The sequence below is a fragment of the Balearica regulorum genome, chromosome 20 (genome assembly GCF_011004875.1).
Source record: "Balearica regulorum gibbericeps isolate bBalReg1 chromosome 20, bBalReg1.pri, whole genome shotgun sequence".
In the NCBI taxonomy this organism is placed as follows: Eukaryota; Metazoa; Chordata; class Aves; order Gruiformes; family Gruidae; genus Balearica; species Balearica regulorum.
In genome coordinates this window covers 12,614,076-12,632,201 of record NC_046203.1, presented here as the reverse complement: position 1 = coordinate 12,632,201, position 18,126 = coordinate 12,614,076, and the positions used below count along the sequence as shown (strand labels likewise).

The window sequence follows — 18,126 nt, the reverse complement described above, 5'->3', positions numbered from 1 at the left end:
CTCCGTGTGCCGCTGAGAGCCCCCGCACCCTTCCTGAAGTCACGTCATGAATCAGATTCATCTGCTCTCCCACCCACTTTCCTGCCTTATCACCACCATTTTGCATGTGGAAGCAGCTCTCTGTTCCCAGGATTAACTTTGATTCCTGAAACTACAAAGATCAATCCCCTGACAATGGTTTTCCTTCTTATACATACTTTATTGCATCAAGGGAAAGACATCCGGCTCTGTAGTGTCTGCAAGTCCAGCCCAGACAAGATTATCCACCACTTAACAGGAGATGCAAACAGCCGAGCATCACTGCTGTGCTTTGCACAGTGTTTCACCTCAGAAAGGGCTCTGCTTAGCAATAAAAGCTCTTTCCAGAAAGCCTGACAAAGCCCTGGTGTAGATAAATGATTAAAAAAATGCTTACCGAGGGCACCATCACATCAGAGGCAGTGTGTGGCCAGCCAGTACAGCTTCTCTGCCTGGGCAATACCTACTTCTCAGGAAAAAAGTTCCCAGAATTACTTATTGGGAGAATTCCCATGGGCAAGCAATTAGCAATTTTACAAAATCCCCTCCTAAAATGGACAAGAGCAACTCCTCTCCTGGGCTGCAACTGGACCGTGGTCTAAAGATCCCACAAAACGTGGCAGGTTGGACCCTGCCTTGCTGAACAGTTGCTGCCCTTCATGGGGGCAAATTGTGTTGACACCATTAGTGAAGACACAGAGAGATCTCCTGCCTGCCCTCTCCATCACAGATTGTGGGAGCAGATCTTACCCCTCTCCAAAACCAAAAAGAAATTGTTAAAAGTTACAGATAAAGCAATTCAGGTCTCCATTCTTCTGCCACCACTCTGAGACGGTGAAGAACTCTGCAGTGCTCCACACCAGAAGGATGGAACCCAGCTCCTGGGATGGGGTCAGACCCAGCTCACCTGCCCGGGGTCATACCTGCGTGAGATGGGCTTTCCGAAGCTGACAGTGCAAGTTCAAGCCAGCTGTGCCGGGGGCTTTCAGACACAAAGGGAAATGATGCTGTGAAGGAGGTACCCAGCCCCTGGGTCTCTGCTGGGCAGTAACGGGTCTGAGCATTGGATGCGTTGGTGAGGGAGAGCGAGGAGCCACCAGCTGTGCCCCCCCCCACCCAGCACCATGCAGCACCACCCGACAAGGGGCCCCAGGCCCCTCCTGTGTTGGGTCACTGAGAGTGGCATCCCTGCCGTGGGGAGGGCAGGGGTGGCTCAGCGGCAATGCCTGCACCCTTGGTGGACATCTGTAACACCTCCCTGCGCAGGGCTCTCCTGATGGCCCCTTTGACCTCGCTGTTTCTCAAGCTGTAGATGACGGGGTTGAGCATGGGGGTCACAATGGCGTACAGCAGCGTGATGACCTCGTCCATCTCCTTGGAGCCACTGGAGTGAGGCACCAGGTATGCAACAGCCCCAGCACCGAAGAACAGGGACACCACAGTCAGGTGGGAGGTGCAGGTGGCAAAGGCCCTCCGCATCCCTGCTCCCTTCTGGAGGACAGCCCTGATGATGTGAATGTACGACACGACAGTAAGGAGGAAAGAGCCCATTGCGATAGTCCCAGCCAAAGCATACAAGGCAACTTTATTGAGGGGAGCGTTAGGACTGCAGGATGCCTTCAGCAAGAAGGGCATCTCACAGAACAAGTGGTCGATCATGTTGGACTTGCAGAAGGGCAAGTGGGCTGTGAGCAAGGCCTGAATCAGAGATGAGAAGGACCCGCTCAGCCATGAAATGGCCACTAAGCAGTGGCACCTCCTCTTGCTCATGAGTGCTGAGTAGTGGAGGGGGTGGCAGATGGCCAGGTACCGATCATAGGCCATGGCAGCCAGGAGCATGCACTCAGAGCCCCCAAAGCAAAGGAAGAAGTAGATCTGCATGATGCAGCCCGCAAAGGAGATGGTCTTCCGCAGTGAGAAGGAGTCTCCGAGGATCTTGGGGAGCGTGACAGAGGAGTAGCAGATGTCCATGAAGGAGAGGTGGCCCAGGAAGAAATACATGGGGGAGTGCAGATGGGCATCCAGCCAGATGAGGGTCACGATGAGCAGGTTCCCCAGCACTGTCACCAGGTAAACGAGCGAGAAGCACAGGCAAAGGGTCACCTGTGCTCTGTAGGCATTCGAAAACCCCAAGAGAAGGAACATGGTGGGGCTGCTGAGATTTCCCCACTGCAGGGATTCAGGGCTCATCTACAGGGAAAGCAGGAGATAAGGACAGGTAGAAGGACCATGATCGCTCACCCTGCCATGGGGCATCACCAGCCCTCCACTCTGCCCCAGCACTGCTCAGACCTTGCTTCAGGGGCTCTGGGGGACACACACCTGTGGGGGCAGGTGGCAAGTCTCAGCCCACAGGGTTTCAATCCTCAAGGCAACCCTCAACTCTGTGTCACCTGAAAGGCATCAGAGAGAGCTGGAACCTCACCACTGTGGTCAGTAAGGATCCCAGGGACTGGTAAATGAGAGTGGACAAGAGCAATTCCTCTCCCCCTTCCAGGTCTCCTGGGCTGCAACTGGAGCGTGGTCTAAAGATCCCACAAAACGTGACAGGTTGGACCCTTGCTGAAGAGTTGCTGCCCTTATTGGGAGCAAATTGTGTTTACACCATTAGTGAAGACACAGAAGGATCTCCTGCCTGCCCTCTCCATCACAGATTGGGGGAGCAGACCTTACCCCTCATAAAAAAAAAAAAAAAAAAGAAAAAAGGAAAAAAGAAATTGTTAAAAGTTACAGACAAAGCAAATACTGCGTGGTAGGTGTCAGCCTCATGCTCACACCTAGAAAGCAATGTAAGGGAGGGACCTCTGAGAGATCACAGGAGAACCAGAAAGACATCTGAAGGTGATTTTGTAACTCAAACAGGCTTGAGGGTGGCATGGAAAAGCAGAGCCACTAGCCTTCAGGAAAAGGGAAAGACTCTGAATCCAACGAGAAACTGGAGTTCAGGGATAAATGGAGATACAGAAGATTTTGAGTGTGACTCTAAAACTACTGAATCCACAGGAAGAGCAGTAAGGAGGCGATCAAGCAAGATGTTCATGCAAGCATGCAAGAAGCTGTTGGTACTGACAGAGCTCTCACCAGGTCCTTCCAGGGAGAAGTGTGGGAGCATCTGCCAGGTGCAAAGAGGAGATGGGTGCCAGGCTAAGATTTGAGCACCCTTGAACGACATTGCAAGCTCCTTCCAAGAGGGAACAAGGACAAGCCCACCATGCTGGGGATGTGCTCCACGACATGGAGGTTCAGGGATTTGTCCTGGTGCCCAGCAGTCGGGGTGAGTGTGTGAGCAGGGAGGGACGGAGGGAGGGAGGGACAGCCAGACCAAGGCTTGGTGCCACAGGAAGGGCTGGGGTGCTTGGGCAGCTGGGACCTGGGAGGTTCTCCTCCCCCTCTACTCTGCCCCGGTGAGGCCACATCTGGAGTTCTGTGTCCAGTTCTGGACTCCCCAGTTCAAGACAGACAGGGAACTACTGGAGAGAGTCCAGCCGAGGGCTGCGAGGATGAGGAGGGGACTGGAGCATCTCTGGCATGAGGAAACGCTGAGAGAGCTGGGGCTGGTTAGCCTGGAGAAGAGAACATTGAGAGGGGATCTCATCAATACTTATCAATATCTAACGGGCGGGTGTCAAAAGGATGGGGCCAGACTCTTTTCAGTGGTGCCCAGTGACAGGGCAAGGGGCAACGGGCACAAACTGAAACACAGGAAATTCCAACTCAATATGAGGAAAAACTTCTTCACTCTGAGGGTGACCGAGCCCTGGGACAGGCTGCCCAGAGAGGTTGTGGAGTCTCCTTCTCTGGAGAGATTCAAAGCTCACCTGGACACGATCCTGTGCAACCTGCTCTGGGTGATCCTGCTCTAGCAGGGGGTTGGACGAGATGATCTCCAGAGGTCCCTTCCAACTCCTACAAATCTGTGAATCTGTGATGCTCCACAGACACTCTCCTCCTGAAGCAAGGAGGGGTGCCAGTAGGAGGGGAGAATCCTTCAGGGATCTGATGCCAGGCTTTGAACCACAAACGGAATGGAGGTCGAAGGAAGGCTGTTTTGGGATGTGGTGGAAGAGTAGGAGCTGGTAAACAAGGGCATAACCACAGAGGGAAGGGAAGCTGCAGGGATAAGAGCAGCTGGGGAAGCAGTACAGGCAGCACAAGGCTGGTGACTCCTCTGGCTCAGGAACAGCGGGTGGCCCATAAGAAACAACACAAACGACTGTGGCCTCATGCAAAGCTGGTATGGAGGAACTCAAGTTACTACATGGAGCCACCCATGACAGCAGATGTCCCCAGAGGTCAGAGAAATATCTGGTGTGACCAGAGCAGAGGCAATGGAAGTCACAGGAGGAGATGGCAAGAAAGGGAAGCGAGGAGGGCAAGTAGCACAGCACAAGACATTGAAAGGCACCATCAAAATATCTTCCTGGATCTAAATCGCCTTGGGAAGGAGGGAAAGGAAGATCTGCCAGGATGGTGCTGGGAGTCTGTTACAGATCCCCTAGCCAGACTGGGGTGAGGACAAAGCCCCAGGAGAAAAATTCTTAAATCTTTGGAGGTGAAGGGGGTTATAAATCACAGCTTTGTCTGTAATGGTCATTCCAGATATGACATCTCACGTATCTCTTCACCAGGTCACAGCATAAAGTGAGCTAACAGGGCTTTTTTGTACCTGTTCCTGAAAAACAGGCTGTTTTTAGAAGAGCTATTTGAGAAAATAACTTCAGCTAGAGAAGGCATGAGTCAATGCCATTTTGCGTAAATGGGAAGATCAATAGGAGCAGATTGGTGGCTGTGAACAAGCACAAATCAGGACAAGTGAGGAGAGCTGGTTACTGCAGCTGGGCAGATTTGGGAAGTCAAGCATGCAAATGTAGAAAAGAGCTAGGATTTTATGAAAGCCAAGGTGCAAAACCCAGCTAAAAACTCCCTCCCGAGCACAAAGGAGAGGCTGGCGGAGCACGGCTTCTCCCCTAGCAAACGAGCAATGTATATACACCGAGGAGGATATTTGGAAAGAGTGGAAAGTCTGCAAGGAAAGAAAAGAGCCTGAAAGCGGTAAGCAAAGTCTGCACTGAAAGACGAAGGAGTGCGGGGGGTCTGTGAAAATTGCTTGTAGCATGAGGAGATTAATGTACGACCTTCAACTGCGTAGCTGAAGGACAGACAGCCCTGTGGTGCATCTCCGCTCAGTGCCCTGGAGGTCAGACATCGCCCACTCCCAGTTTTCCAGGAGGACACAGACAATTTATGGCAAAGGCAGGCTGGCTGGTGACAACATGAGGGCATGGGAACAGCGGCATCAAGGAGGGAGGAGACTCTTCAGAGGTTTGCTGTGTGTCAGCAGGCTGTGGGAGGGGAGCGTGGCTACACCTGAATTTGGGAGGAACGAATGCTGCTTCTCCCGCAGTGAGGGTGCAAAGCGTCTTTGTGATGGGGGCTAGGTCTGGTGGGAGAAGAGGAATCCAGCACCAGGCATTTGCAAGGCTTTAGGGGAAAGAAAAAGAAAGAAAACGAGGTGGGCACAGGCGCTCTGGGACTATGGAGCAGTCTGCCTGCCTACAGGGTCCTCAGCTGGAAACCCAGTGGTCTGGTCAGCCCAGGGCTGTCATGAGTCGTAAGTGTGGCACAGGGTGCCAAACTGGCCATGAGGACAGCGGAAAGGTTTCCAGTCTATGTGGGAAAATAACGATGCTGTGGTATGTTAGTGAGACCTTGCTGGGTGGTGCGCAGGGAGCGGGGAGCCCACGTGAGGAGGAGGGAACTGACCCAGGCTGCCAGGATGCCTGGAGACGGGAGAGTCCATCAGAGAGGACACGGTGCCCGGAGAAGCAAAGCCAAACAGGGAGATGACTGCAGCACCAGGGAGCAGAGCTCTAGACTTGAGTACGCTGCTGTGGGTAAGCTGCACAGGCAAGCCTGCAAGAGCTAGCAGCTTAACCCCAATTTCAAAAACAACTTTGACCCAGGAATCATCCTTAGATCTAATGCACCAAGGTTTGGACAAGGAGCCAAGGTCTCATGTCGCGCCTTCTCAGGAGGTTTGGGGCCCAAAGTGCTCACATCATGGGGCAAACACAGGAGAGAGTTTGGTTCCTAAATCTCTTTGTCACCACTGAAAACTTTTCCCTTTACCTAAAATAAACCTGCTCTAAATATAAGCAGGTGTCCACAGAGCCTTTGCATTTGTTTAATGAAGCAGAGGTGGAAAACCACATGCCCAGTTCACCTTGAGGATGGCACACAGACAAACCTGGCATCAGACCCCTGGGGAGGGCACCCACCCCCAGCTCCCTCCCTGCACCCCATGGCCTCCCCAGGACCGGGAGCATACCCAGCATCCAGTCTCTCCAGGGTACCGCCACAGCCTGGGCCATCAGAAAACCAGCTTGGCATCTCCGTCACCAGTTGCCTCACTGGGAGGTGGAGGGGACAGGAGGGATGAAGCACGGCAGATCATGTGTGTCCCCAGCAGTGCCTTCCAGCCCATCAGCCAGGGAAGGAGGAGATGTCAAAGGTGGTGTGCAACTGGGATGTGAGTGGCATCTTCATTTCATTTTCCAATAACTGTAGGGGTTTGCAATTAAAACTGCTGATCTGATAGTCATTAGCTGGATGATCAGACAGTCATTGGAAGTGTCTGTTTGCCTTTCTGCTGATTAAATTGCATTTGATTTGCAATCAGATCTAATGAGACAAGTGAGCTTGAGGTAGGCTTGGGAGCGGCTGATGGGTGCTGCTCAGTATGTGGCCAATACCATGGCCTTGCTGTGTTCGTAGAGCCGTGTCCTGGGCAGACCGGGAACACTGATGAGAAACAGGCTGTGGCACAGGTGAGTGAGGGATGCGTCCGCAGCTGGGCAGAGCTGTGTTTGCAGTAGGGGCAGGGCTCCTGCTATGCTGTGGGCAGGTGAGCTGCAGTGCTGTGAACTTTGAGATGTGTACCAGGCACCCGGGTACTCATCTGGCTGCTGGGCCATGAGAGGGACTGTGAGGACACACATGTCTGCTGGTTGTGGGAGAGGGGCACAGAGCAGGGCAGAGCTGGCCTCGCAGGACCCTGGCATGGGGCTGGCTCCTTCCCTTCTTGACCCTCCAGCTGAGCTGCCCTCCAGCTGTCCTGCTTTCAAGCACTCACCCTGCACAGATGTTGGGGACACTGGTGACCCAGCGCCTGCACGGTTTACCTTGAGAAGATGCTTTCTCTCTTCACACCAGGTGTATCTGCCAGCACCAGTGGTTTGGGATGCCAGAGTGATTTCAATATACTCCTGGGATGCACCTGGGAAAAGATCCCCTGATACAGCACAGTCCATAATTGCTCCGCACAGTCCCTTGGGCATGGTGCTTTGGGATGCTGTGGGAGCAGGGAAGCACACTGCAAGGGAATACGGTGTGCTGAGTCCTTTGCTCAGTGCCTGACTGCGGACATCCCCCTGAGGGGTGCTCCAGCAGCATCTGCATGAAGAGGGCCCCAAACCTCCAGGGGCCAGAACTGGAGGGCAGGTCTGAAGTTGTCTTTGAACTTCTTAGTGGCTAGAGACACTCAGAGGGGTGGTCCCGCAGTGGAGCTGGAGTAACATGGTGGGCTCTGCAGCCAAAGCGGCTCAGAGACACCCTTAAGCAAGAGCCTGAGTCCAGGAATATGTCAGAGTTTGGCTCTTCAGCCTGTGCTTTCCTGCTCTAGCTTGTTTTCCCCACTTTTACAACCAAGAATGTATCTCCTGCTTTGCTGGAAAACCTTGGCTTCTTCTAGACAAGCTCACCTAGATTTAAGAGTGACTTAAGGGGCTCTGGCAGGTGTAAGGTGTGCTGCTTCTCTGAATTGCTGCTTGGAGATCTTCCACCTCTGAGAGGTTTGGGAATCTGGAAGTTTTCCCCCAGATGCACCAGTCTGCAAAGGTCAGTGTGGGGCCAGAGAGCATCCACATCTTTGGGGAGGAGAGAGTGATGGGGATGCTGGCCAGATGCAGAAGCACCTCTCCCTGATGCAGCACTTCTCCCTGCCCTTCCAGCTCAACCCCTCTTCCTGCTTTCAGTGCACACAAGTGTGATTTGGAGCCTAAAGTCTCCCTCCTTCTATTTCACCATAGCAGCCTCGGCCTTTTCCTGCTCTGCCCACTGGTGTCTGGCAGCAGTCGGCAGTGCTGGGGATGGTCACAGGGCAGAGGAGTAAGGGCTGAGTGCACACCGAGAGCACACGTGTTAGGAGTGGGCATCTTCGCTGGTATTGGCCACAATTATAATTAATTTATGGGCAGTCAGTAATGAATAAAAAACTTCTATGAACATTTGGTGCTCAGCTGGGTTCCTCGTTATCAGTCCCGTTTGCATATCTCCATGTCTGGGGAGCCCAGGAGAATTTTGGTTAGAAGGTACCTCAGGGGTCACTGGTCCTGCCCCTGCTCAGGGCAGGGGCAGCTTTAAAATTAGATCAGGCTGCCGGGGGACTTGTCCACCTCAGTTTGGGTACCTCCAAGCATGGGGAGGTACTCAACCACATTTCTGGATACCTGTTCTAGTGCAGGACCACCTTCATGATGAAGAACTTTCTACTTTTGTCCTACTGGAATTTGCTGTGTTTCAACTTGTGGCTGTTGCCCTTCATCCTACCACTGAGTGCTCCAGGCAGAGTCTGGCCACGTCTTCTCCAGATCTTCCCCTGAGGCAGCTGGAGACAGCAGCCAGATGTCTCCTCCACCATCTCTTCTGAAGGCTGGACCAGCCCACCCCCTCGGTTTCTCCTCATACACGCCGTGCTCCAGGCTCTGACCAGTTTTGTGTCCTTTCTTGTACCAGGGAGCCCTAAACCAGACCTAGCTCTCCCAACACGGTCTCGTAAGTGCTCCCTTGAGCTGATGGCTGCCCTTTGCTAACCCAGACTAGGATGCAGCTGGCTGCCTTTGCTACAAAGGCAGTCTGCTGACTGATGTTCAACTTGTTGCCCACCGGACATGCAAGGTCCTGAAGGCCCAGTCTGCCCAGTTGCATGGAGTCAGACCAGACCAGCGGCAGGACTTTGCATTCACCTTGGCTGGATGTCAGCACGTTTGTGCTACCCCATTCTGGGGGCTGCTCGAGGCCTCTCATAACAACGTGTGCCCAAAGCTTGCGCATCATCACTCATATTGGGCATTGCTGGGACTGATGGTCTTCATGCATTTCAGGAGATGCTGACCCTGGCAGCTTGGGAAGTCCCCAGCCAGATTGCTGCCCACCTTCAGGCCACCAGCCAGTTCCCATCAGCCGTGTTGGGTCAGCCAGTCATGGAGCCAGGGTATAACGCCTCATCCTGAGATAATCCAGGTTGAAAATAGGCACATGCTTTCATCAGCTTTCTGCACCTGGGGGAGGCAGGAATGTCCGAAGCCAGTTGTGTTCTGTGTGCCAGTGCCTCATGACGTCGTGGCCAGAAGTACACCTTGCTGCCCCAGCAGCATGGAATTTTTTCCTTCACTTTTAATGGGTCTCAGTTGTGTCGTTAAAAGTTTCTGAACTTCTGCAGTCTTAACTCCTGAAAAGGCTCCAGGGGGCTTGTTGTGCCACTGCAGCACCTGGAGACAGGAGCTATATTTGCCCCTTCCCAAAACGGAGCAAACCCAGTGTTTATTCCTCTGCGAGGCTCAGACCCAGCACAGAGGTGTCTACAAGCAGTAATTGGCAATTTAGAGGTGACTTGCTGACCTGTGGGAGTTCGAATGGTTTTGCCCGTGCTGTTGAGAGCCGATGCCCATCACCCAGATCCTGGTAAGGGGCTGCCCCTGAGACTGGAGGGTGGGGAAAGACTCAGCTGGGCTGGCACCCGCCAGGTCCCATGTCCAGTGGCAGTGGACCACACCACGGTCTTGCTCTGCATCACCCAAGATGGACAGAATAGACCTGGTGACTGCATGATGTTGGCGTGACTCCTGCTGAGGTGACCCTACCACCAGCTGGTGATGGTGGTGCCAGCACCTGTCACACGCAAAGGGACATCCACGAGGCTCTAGCACAGAGTTGTTCCAGGCAGGCTGGATGGGCACCCATGAGTTCGGGTTTGTGGGACGGCCACAGGTCCTGAGCAGCCAGTGGGATCTGGCTCATGGGCTGAAATCAAAACGCCATCCTTGTGACAGCCAGTGCTACGCTTAGAACCAGAGACGATCCAATACAGTCACATTTAAAAGGGGGAAAAAAGGAAAGTCAAGAGGATTAAATATCACATATGGCACTGAGATTGTCTGGAAAGACCAGCTTAGCTTCACTCTGAGCGCTTAAGCTGATGTTAGTAAATACAAACTCTAAACAACGTTACAGAGGGAAAGTCTAAATGAAAGTCAACACGATTAGATCAATTTAAAGAAGCTGATCAGAAATAAGATAAATGTTCTTAAACTTGCTGAAGCCACATCCACATAAGGACAATAAAACGACCCTTGGCAAGTTAAATGGCAATATAAGACAAACAACGAAGACACCAGAATTTGTCCCCTTGCTCCTCTACTCTGAGGAGTAACATCTGCACTTACATATACTCCTGTCTTCAAAAGGGAGCAGGAGTTTAACAGTAGGAAATGTCTGACCTGTAGCCAGTCAAATTCAGAGTGAGTATTTAAAGAAAATAAGCTGATAGGAAAGTGAAGATATTCCATGTCTGCCTTGGCAGAAGAGGAGCTTTGGTGGATCTGCAGGCTCTTTTGCAAACGCTTGACAAAATCTGTCCTACCAATGCACAAGTGCAAGTGAGTAGTAAGACAGAGGAGATGACATTTCCAGTCAAAGTAAATCAGGTATGAAACTCAGTTTTCACTGCAGCATGTCATCTGCTGCTTAGACTCTTCTTTGCTGCCTCTGGTTTTCACCAGAAGACTAGAAGAAGTAAATATGCTGGCTTTTAAAGAGGCTGTTGGAGGTAAAGAGACGACAGACAAGTAGATCTACTATGCAGTGTGGGCAGATACTCACAAAAGCTGTCATAAATGGCAGACCTGGTTAATGTATGGACAAATTATGTCACAGGGGAGACTGAATCCAACTTTTATGCAGGAACATCACCCCTCAGAAATACTGATTCTGGAGGAGTCAACAAAATATGGGTGTTGGACATCCCCTGGTCAGCTGGGAAGGGTCTTCATCAAAGCTTGTGGGGGACAAACTGCCATAGGCCAGGGAGGAAGATCCTCACTTCAATAAGTGAGTGGCTGAGAGAGAGAAAAAGGGAGGAAGATCACCCAGGGAGCCCACTGTGCCAACAGATGTCTTGTAAAACATCTTCTCCTGAATGCTGCTGCCTTTGGTACCTGCTGCATGCGGATGAGATCAGGGAACAGGACAAGGCACCATGTAAATTTAAGCTGTACCCACAGCTTCTCAGCTGGGTGGAGGTCCAGGTCCAGTCACCCAGCCCCAGCAGGGATATGGCCTAAGCAGGGGAGGTAGAGAGAAGGATGAGAGGCACAGCTGGGACAGCAAGGAGACTTGTTAAAGATTTAAGATCTGGAACAGCACAAAGAAGATTAATAGAGAAGATAGTGTCACATCACCAGCAAGCACCACAGCCATTGGCTGTGAGTCTCCAAATTGCTCCTCACACATCAAAGGCTGGTCCACCTCCCTTGCCCCAACAGCCTTCTGCTCTCTCCAGTGGCCAGTTGGGACCCAGCTGCTGGGGCTGATCCCCACTGCACAACCCGGCTCCCATCAGCCCGTCTCACCGGCTTCCACAGCTGCAGGTGGAACCACCGTGACAGCAACAGGGAGTGCAGAGATGGGCCAGGAAGCTCCTCGCTGCAGATGCCACCAGGGCCAAGAAGGTGCCTCATGCCAGGAAGCTCTTGGAAACATTCAGGGAAGAAAAGTCCCACGTCATTAAATATACAATGACATCTGGCCAGGTTTGCCGGGGGGAAAAAGGGGAGCAGGTACAACCCTGTTTTCACCCTGTCCCTGTGCGCTTCTCCTTGCCCCTGTCCCTGCCTGTTGTTGAGGGGTGCTGGGAGAGGGGCTGTGCGGTGCAACGAGTGTTGGATGAGCAGCAGGGACAGGCTTGATGGGAGGGCTGAGGGATCACAGGGGGCTGTGGTGGGGACCCCCCGCCTGCTCTGTGTGGAGGAGACTCACTCCCAGAAGAGGTCTGAAGTTGCAGCCTGTGTACATCCTGTGCCGGGGCATGGGGAGAAAAGAGACGAGCAAAAGGTGTGGAAAATGCTGGTGGCAAAGAGAAATGATCTCACCACCGTCTGGCAGGGTGATGCCTGCACATGGCAGGAAGGAAATATTTGGCTGGAACACGATGTGGAGACACCAGGACTCCCTGTCACACAGAGCCCTTGGTGAAGGGTGTTGCTGGCAGCAGGATGTTTTCGTTTGAATCAATACATGTACCGAAAACAAGCCTAGAGGCAAAGCTGCGTGTGGGCCAGGTGCTCTGGGGAGTGCAGGAAATGCTGAACTGCTCCAGTCCAAACAGCCAGGGAGAATTCCTGCTGGAAACACTGGGCTCCTTCCAAAGAGGGTGGAGGTGACACTGGGTTGGGAAGTCCCAGTGAGGTCCCTGCTCTGCTGCTGACCAGTGGCCAGCTCTCATGATCCTCAAGATCAGGAGGGGCAGTTTCCCAAATGCATTTTCCCAGCACCTGGGAATGTCCCGAGGCACTTGGCTGCTGGGACACCTTCCTGGGGTCCCTGCTACCGTCACGTAGCAGCAGAGCAGATCCTGGGCTGAGATGAACACGTGGGTGACCAGCCAGGCCGGCCGGGGATGGGCAGGATGGAAAGGCCAGCCGAGAGGATTTTGGAGGAACTTCCTTTTCCAGGAGAGGCACAAGCTGCTTCATTCCCTGCCAGACCTCAGTGCCTGCAAGCACTGACTGAGCCCTTGGAGATGAGCATGCACAAGGTGCTGGGGCTTTTCTGGGGACACAGTTTACCCTGGGAGGGTTGTGGTTTCTCCCAGATGGATTTGGGGAGCTGAACAGGGCAGGAAGGGAAGGATGGAGTGGGATTTCAGAAATATAAATTCAAAGCAAGACAGTCTCTGGAGGCAGATGTACACCACCAGCACCAGATAATCTGACTCTGGAGTCGCTTTCTCTGCGCGGTGCCCAGGGGCAGAGACCACACACAGCCCTGCACCAGCTCTCCGTGTTTGGGTCTGGAGGATTCAGACACCAACCTTCCACCAGCCCTGCAGCACCACGGGGCGGAGATGCCCCAAAGCTGAGCCTTGCCCCTGCCTGAGCTGGTGGACGAGCAGGGCTCCAGGCAGCGGGGGGCTGCAATCGCAGAGGGTGAGCGGAGGGAAGGAGAGTTGGATGGCAGCAGTGGTCGCAGTCCTCCAAACTCCAACCTCAATCTCTGTGGCCGAGTCCCATGGCCCTTCTCCATCCATCCCCTCATGCCCACGGGATTTCCAGCCTCACTGCACCCCTTCTGTCATCTCTGCCTGGCTGTGGTCCTGCCCCATGGGAGGCACCCAGGAGGGACAATCCTGGTGGGCTCTGAAAATACCCTTACTTGTGTGAGTTCAGCCCAGGATCACCCCTGGCTGTTCACCACCCACAGACCCTGGGAGAACAACAGAGGGACCACGTGCCTGAGCACCCCGGGTTCGCCTCAGGCAGCTACATGAAGCTCCAAGGGTGAGTTTCTGTTTATTCAGCAAAAAGGAGGGACTGCACGCTGGACGAGTAGGAGACGTGTTAGAGCCTTGACCACTGAGTTGGGAAGAGGGATGGCAGAGCAGCAGCCTGGGGCTTCAGAGAGTGGGTCTTGCATTGCTCGGCAGGAGCATCCACCAGCCAGCCCGCGCCTTCTAGAAAACATCCAGTAGAGGTGGGCTGAGTATTTGAGGAGAGGAGGCCAACGGAGAGGGCCCAGCAGGGCTCTCCACCAGGATCAGTGCTTTCACTTCCAGTTCTCCCCTGCACTGTACGGTGAGACACCTCCAGCAATGGATTTCTAGGTAACCCCTACAACTGACTGTGTGCCAGAGTGGTAGGAAATCACATGCCAGGGTGAACCAACAACAACCATGTTTTGCATGGTGAGACACCAATCCAATCTCTGGCCAGTTTTGCTGGTCCACAACCCCAAGGCCCCCTTGGCAAGAGCCAGTGTCCTGGCCCTTGCTGCTGGATGAGCTCTGCAGCCGTTTCTCCACTGAACCAGTGGTTTTGGTGGAAGTGCCCTTGCTCACCGCCAGGCAGCTGCACCCAGGGCGTCCCTGCTGCAGAGCAGCTCCAAAGGGAACAGTCCTACCTGGGTGTGAGCTCCAGCACAGCTTCAAACAACTTGGCCCCCATAGTAACTCAGGGAGTTGATGGTGGCCCTTGACCAAGGCGGGGGGGGGGGGGCAGTTTCCAGCTGAGGACATTGCAAACACCACATTGCACTGCAGCAACTCACCTATGCTTCATCGAGGCTGCATTCCTCTGTGAAAATAAAGAGAAAGGCTGAGTTCAGGGCTGTGGTCTGACTAGTCCCATTTAGCACCCAAAATAGACAACCCAGGAATGAACTTGAGCAAGGGTAAAAGCCATGACGTGCCAGCTCAGACCACAAAGTGGTGGCAGTGATGGGCTGAGCTGGTCCCTGCCGGCTCCACGTATCGACTGTGCCATCCCGACATGGGGTTGTGCAGTGCTCACCCTGGCTGGGCAGCATCTTGATCATCTCATCGGTGAAGCTCTTCTCCCTTGCAAGCTTCTTGAACAGCGCAGTGATTTTGGGGCTCGCCTCCCGGGTTCTGCCTAAAGGCAAAGACACGAGTTAGCTCCAGGCTGTGGCCTGTCCCTGCCTCTCCTGGGCAGCTGGCAAACATGTCCAGGTGAGGATGGGATGGATAATGGTCCCTGGGAGAAGGCTGGAGGCAGTGGTGGAGGTCCTGGAGGGCGGTGGTGGCCAGGCACAGGAGACACCCCTCCCAGGGGACAAGATGAAGCAGAGGTCCTGGCACAAGCACAGCATGTCCTCTCTTGGTTCCCATCCCCACTGTTTCTGCCCCCTTGCAGCAGGACCCCCACTCTTCGCCCTGTTTCACCAAGAGACTTACCCAAGGCCACGGACTCCTGCCACAGTGCAGAAGCCTGAGCCCCAGCCTCCTCTGCCAGCCCCAAATCGCTGTCCCTTCCCTGGCCCCACTCCTGCACCCGGCAAGAGGTCCCAGCAGGAGGGCAGTGGTGAGGAGGGGGTCTCGCCTGCAGGCCCCCTGACTCCTGGCCTCTCAGGACACTGCAAAGCACCCCAACACCTCCGAGCTGTCCACCCCAGTCAGACCGCCACTGGCTACGCACTGTAGAGCTTCAGCATGTGGAAGGTCTTCCCATCCTTCACTCTGGAGGCAAAGATAACTGCGTACGTCCTGCCGTCGGTATCCACCACCTGCGCCGTTTTATTGCCTCTGTCTGCAAAAGGATGTGGAGGAAAGAGAAAAATTAATTACCTCCTCCTGAGAACTCTCACTCTGCAAAAGGACTGTAAGAGTGGTGAATCAGGATGCCAGGGCCAGGTCTGCCCAGCATGTCTGTCTTCTGTGTCTCCCCCTCCTGTTTTTTTCTCTTGCTAAGGCTCCTCTGAAAGCCTGGGGGAGCCCACAGATCACAGCAGAGCAGAGGGACAAGAACATGAGCACAGAAGGGGCTGGAGATGGTCACTGCAGACAGCAGAGTAGCTTGGTCAGTGTCAGGGGCTGGGGACAGTGGAAAACCACTCTTGCTTCATCCCTTGGAAACACCCATCCACAGCCCCATTGCAGAATGAACCTGCTTTTCCCCAGGGTTTAAGCTTGATCTGAACACACCTGTATTATCCCAGAGCAGCTTCCCACAGGGAAGGAGCAGGGGGTCCACCATGCTGGAGGGTCACCAGCCTTGGGCTGGCATGGACCAGCCTTGGGCTGCAGCTGGTGACCGGCTGCAGAGGACTGTCCCACCCCAGGACCTCAGGAGAGGCAGACAGGCACCCCCGAGGGCCACATCCTCAGAGACAACCAGCTGCTTCAGACAGGGAGAACGGGAAGTGCCTCTGCCCCATCCTGGGGGCCGGGCTCCCCCCCACTCACCAGAGCTGTAGTATTCACCCGGGACACCTGATGGCTTGTAGATTGACTCCAATTTCTTACATCCCTCCGGGCTGCAAAACAGTGAAGGATGCTGCAGTTGGGGTGAAGTGACTCCCCCTTCCCAGCCCCTGGGGATGCTGGCTCCAGGGTCACTACCCCAAACGTGGGACTTGCTGTTTAGGAATGAGATGGGTGACCAGGACAGATGCCACCCTTGGCGCAACGGGTGCCTGGGTTGGCAGGGCACAGTGCTGGCACCCGAGGATCACCCCATGGGTGACATGCTCTGAGCTGGTGGGATGAGGCTGGTCCTGCTGGGAAAGCTTTAATCATAGGGTCCCTTATCATCCTGCTGCATCCCTGTTGGGAGCAGCGCGGTGCCTCAGCCGCCATGGTGGGACCGCTCCTGGCTGATGCTGCCCTGAGCCTGCCTGGCCTGCCCTGAAGAAGGAGTCCCCAATGATGCAGCTCTCCCAAGTCCCTGTTTCAAACCACAGGGCTGGTGGCCCTGCCTCATGCCCTGCCCAGGTCTTTGGTGGGTGCTGGGTGGAGGCACCCACGTGGAGACCCACCAGAGGAGGTCCAAGGAGGAGGTCCGTCAGTGAAGCCTGTGGAGAGATGCGCTTGGCACTTACGTGAGAATGGCAAAAGAGACCTTCAGATCGCCCTCCCCCAGGACCGCGATGGTGGCCATTGCCATCTTCAGCTGATCCTTCTTTCGGAGGTAGCTCTCAGAGTTGGAGGCAAGAGCAATGATGTGCCATTTCCCTGCAATCTGGCAATGAGGGCGGGCTGTGAGTTCGGAGGAGCAGGCAGGGGCTGTCCCCCCCTCGGGGACCACGCCATGGGAAACTCACGTCCCCTCCGGGCACCCTGCTGAGGCACCTATGCGGGAGCTGGGTGACTGCCCTCACCCGGGTGTGACAGCGGAGCAGGCAGTGGCTGTGGGGTCCCCAGCTGTCCCCAGTACCAAAACACCTCTCCAGCCCCCGCCCTGGTGACCGGAGGCCACACTCCCACCTTCCCTTCCCCAGAATGCTGCAGATCACCTTGCTCTTGTCCAGCCCTGCAGCCCCGAGGTCCTCAGCCTCCACACGCAGCAGGCAGAGCAGGGCCAGCCCCAGGCTCAGCACCACGGGCGTCATCTCGCTGCAGCCTCCTCTGGCTTCGCAAGCAGGATGGAGAGCGGTGCCAGGGCTGCCGGCTTTATAGGGCTGTGCTCTGCCCCCCTCTGCCCACCCCGGCACTGCTGCGTGCCGAGCTGCACGGATAACGCTGCCGGCGTTGGTTTTGGGAAGGTGGTGGTTTTGTAGGGCTGAAATCACCCCAGGGGTAAACAATGTCCGGTCTCACGGAAGAAGGAAAGTGCCCGGGGAAGGGGTTGAGAAGCGGAGTTGCAGGAGCTGTTGCATCAGTGCTGAAATTTAGGATTTTCCCAGTTTCTTTAGTTGTTGTGAAAGAACAGAAAGAGCTTTTGTTTCCTGACTGACTGCTGGAGGGCTGCCAGGAGGAGTGGGGACGTCCTTCCCGGCATGGGCCACGGCAGCACCGTCACCCCAAAGGGGCTGGGTAACCTGTCCCTTGGGCCAGGCTGGCGTCTGTCCCGACGCTGCCTCGGGGATCGTGCCCAAATCCAGGCACCCGCACGCTGCTGGCATGACCCGACCTCATGGTGCCCACGCAGGGTCTCCCACCCACTCTGGGGCACAGGCTCCACAAAGTGGGGTGCACCCCGAGTGGGGTAGGCAGAAGAAGGGGGTTCTTGTCACTGCGGGGGTGTCCCCTCCTTCCCAGGGTGTGCTGTCCCCTGTGCCCTGGCTGTGACGGGCTCCTGGGTCACAGTCCTGAAAGGTCCGTGCTGCTTCCTCACAGCCCCGCACCCAGCTGGGGACCAAGGGACCAGGGGCTGCCTCCACTCCACAGGAGGTGCAGGGGGAAGGAGGAAGGGCGCTGGCTGCCCTTGGAGCACGGTCCTGCCTCGGTCAGTGGGCAGATGGGGACACCAAGGGGGCCGGGAGACAGGCGTGGGGGTCCCAGTGCTGCCGTGCATTGACCCTGGGCAGCCCCAGCGCAGC

The 18,126-nt window shown here is 54.9% G+C and overlaps 2 protein-coding genes across 2 annotated transcripts; both read right to left on the bottom strand.

Annotated features, from left to right (window-relative positions):
* Positions 1-1,188: 1,188 nt before the first annotated feature.
* LOC104641567 (olfactory receptor 1E16) lies at positions 1,189-2,267 on the bottom strand. Its single transcript, XM_010310250.2, is given in 2 exon segments — positions 1,189-2,228; positions 2,231-2,267. Coding segments are annotated over 2 exon segments (1,077 nt in total).
* An 11,357-nt stretch (positions 2,268-13,624) lies between these two features.
* On the bottom strand, positions 13,625-17,322 carry LOC104641566 (extracellular fatty acid-binding protein). Its single transcript, XM_010310249.2, has 7 exons — positions 17,101-17,322; positions 16,687-16,826; positions 16,052-16,122; positions 15,285-15,395; positions 14,640-14,741; positions 14,398-14,423; positions 13,625-13,804 (listed from the first exon to the last, which is right to left on the bottom strand). The coding sequence occupies exons 1-6, from the start codon at positions 17,194-17,196 to the stop codon at positions 14,398-14,400; spliced, it is 546 nt and encodes a 181-aa protein (XP_010308551.1). The 5' UTR covers positions 17,197-17,322; the 3' UTR covers positions 13,625-13,804.
* Positions 17,323-18,126: the final 804 nt, after the last annotated feature.

Coding starts and splice junctions, on each gene's coding strand:
- LOC104641566 (XM_010310249.2), bottom strand. CDS start 17,196: ATGACGCCCGTGGTGCTGAGCCTGGGGCTGGCCCTGCTCTGCCTGCTG. Junction 16,123..16,686: donor GTCTCTTTTGCCATTCTCAC/GTAAGTGCCAAG, acceptor ACTGTTTTGCAG/CCCGGAGGGATGTAAGAAAT. Junction 14,424..14,639: donor CAAGATGCTGCCCAGCCAGG/GTGAGCACTGCA, acceptor TTATTTTCACAG/AGGAATGCAGCCTCGATGAA.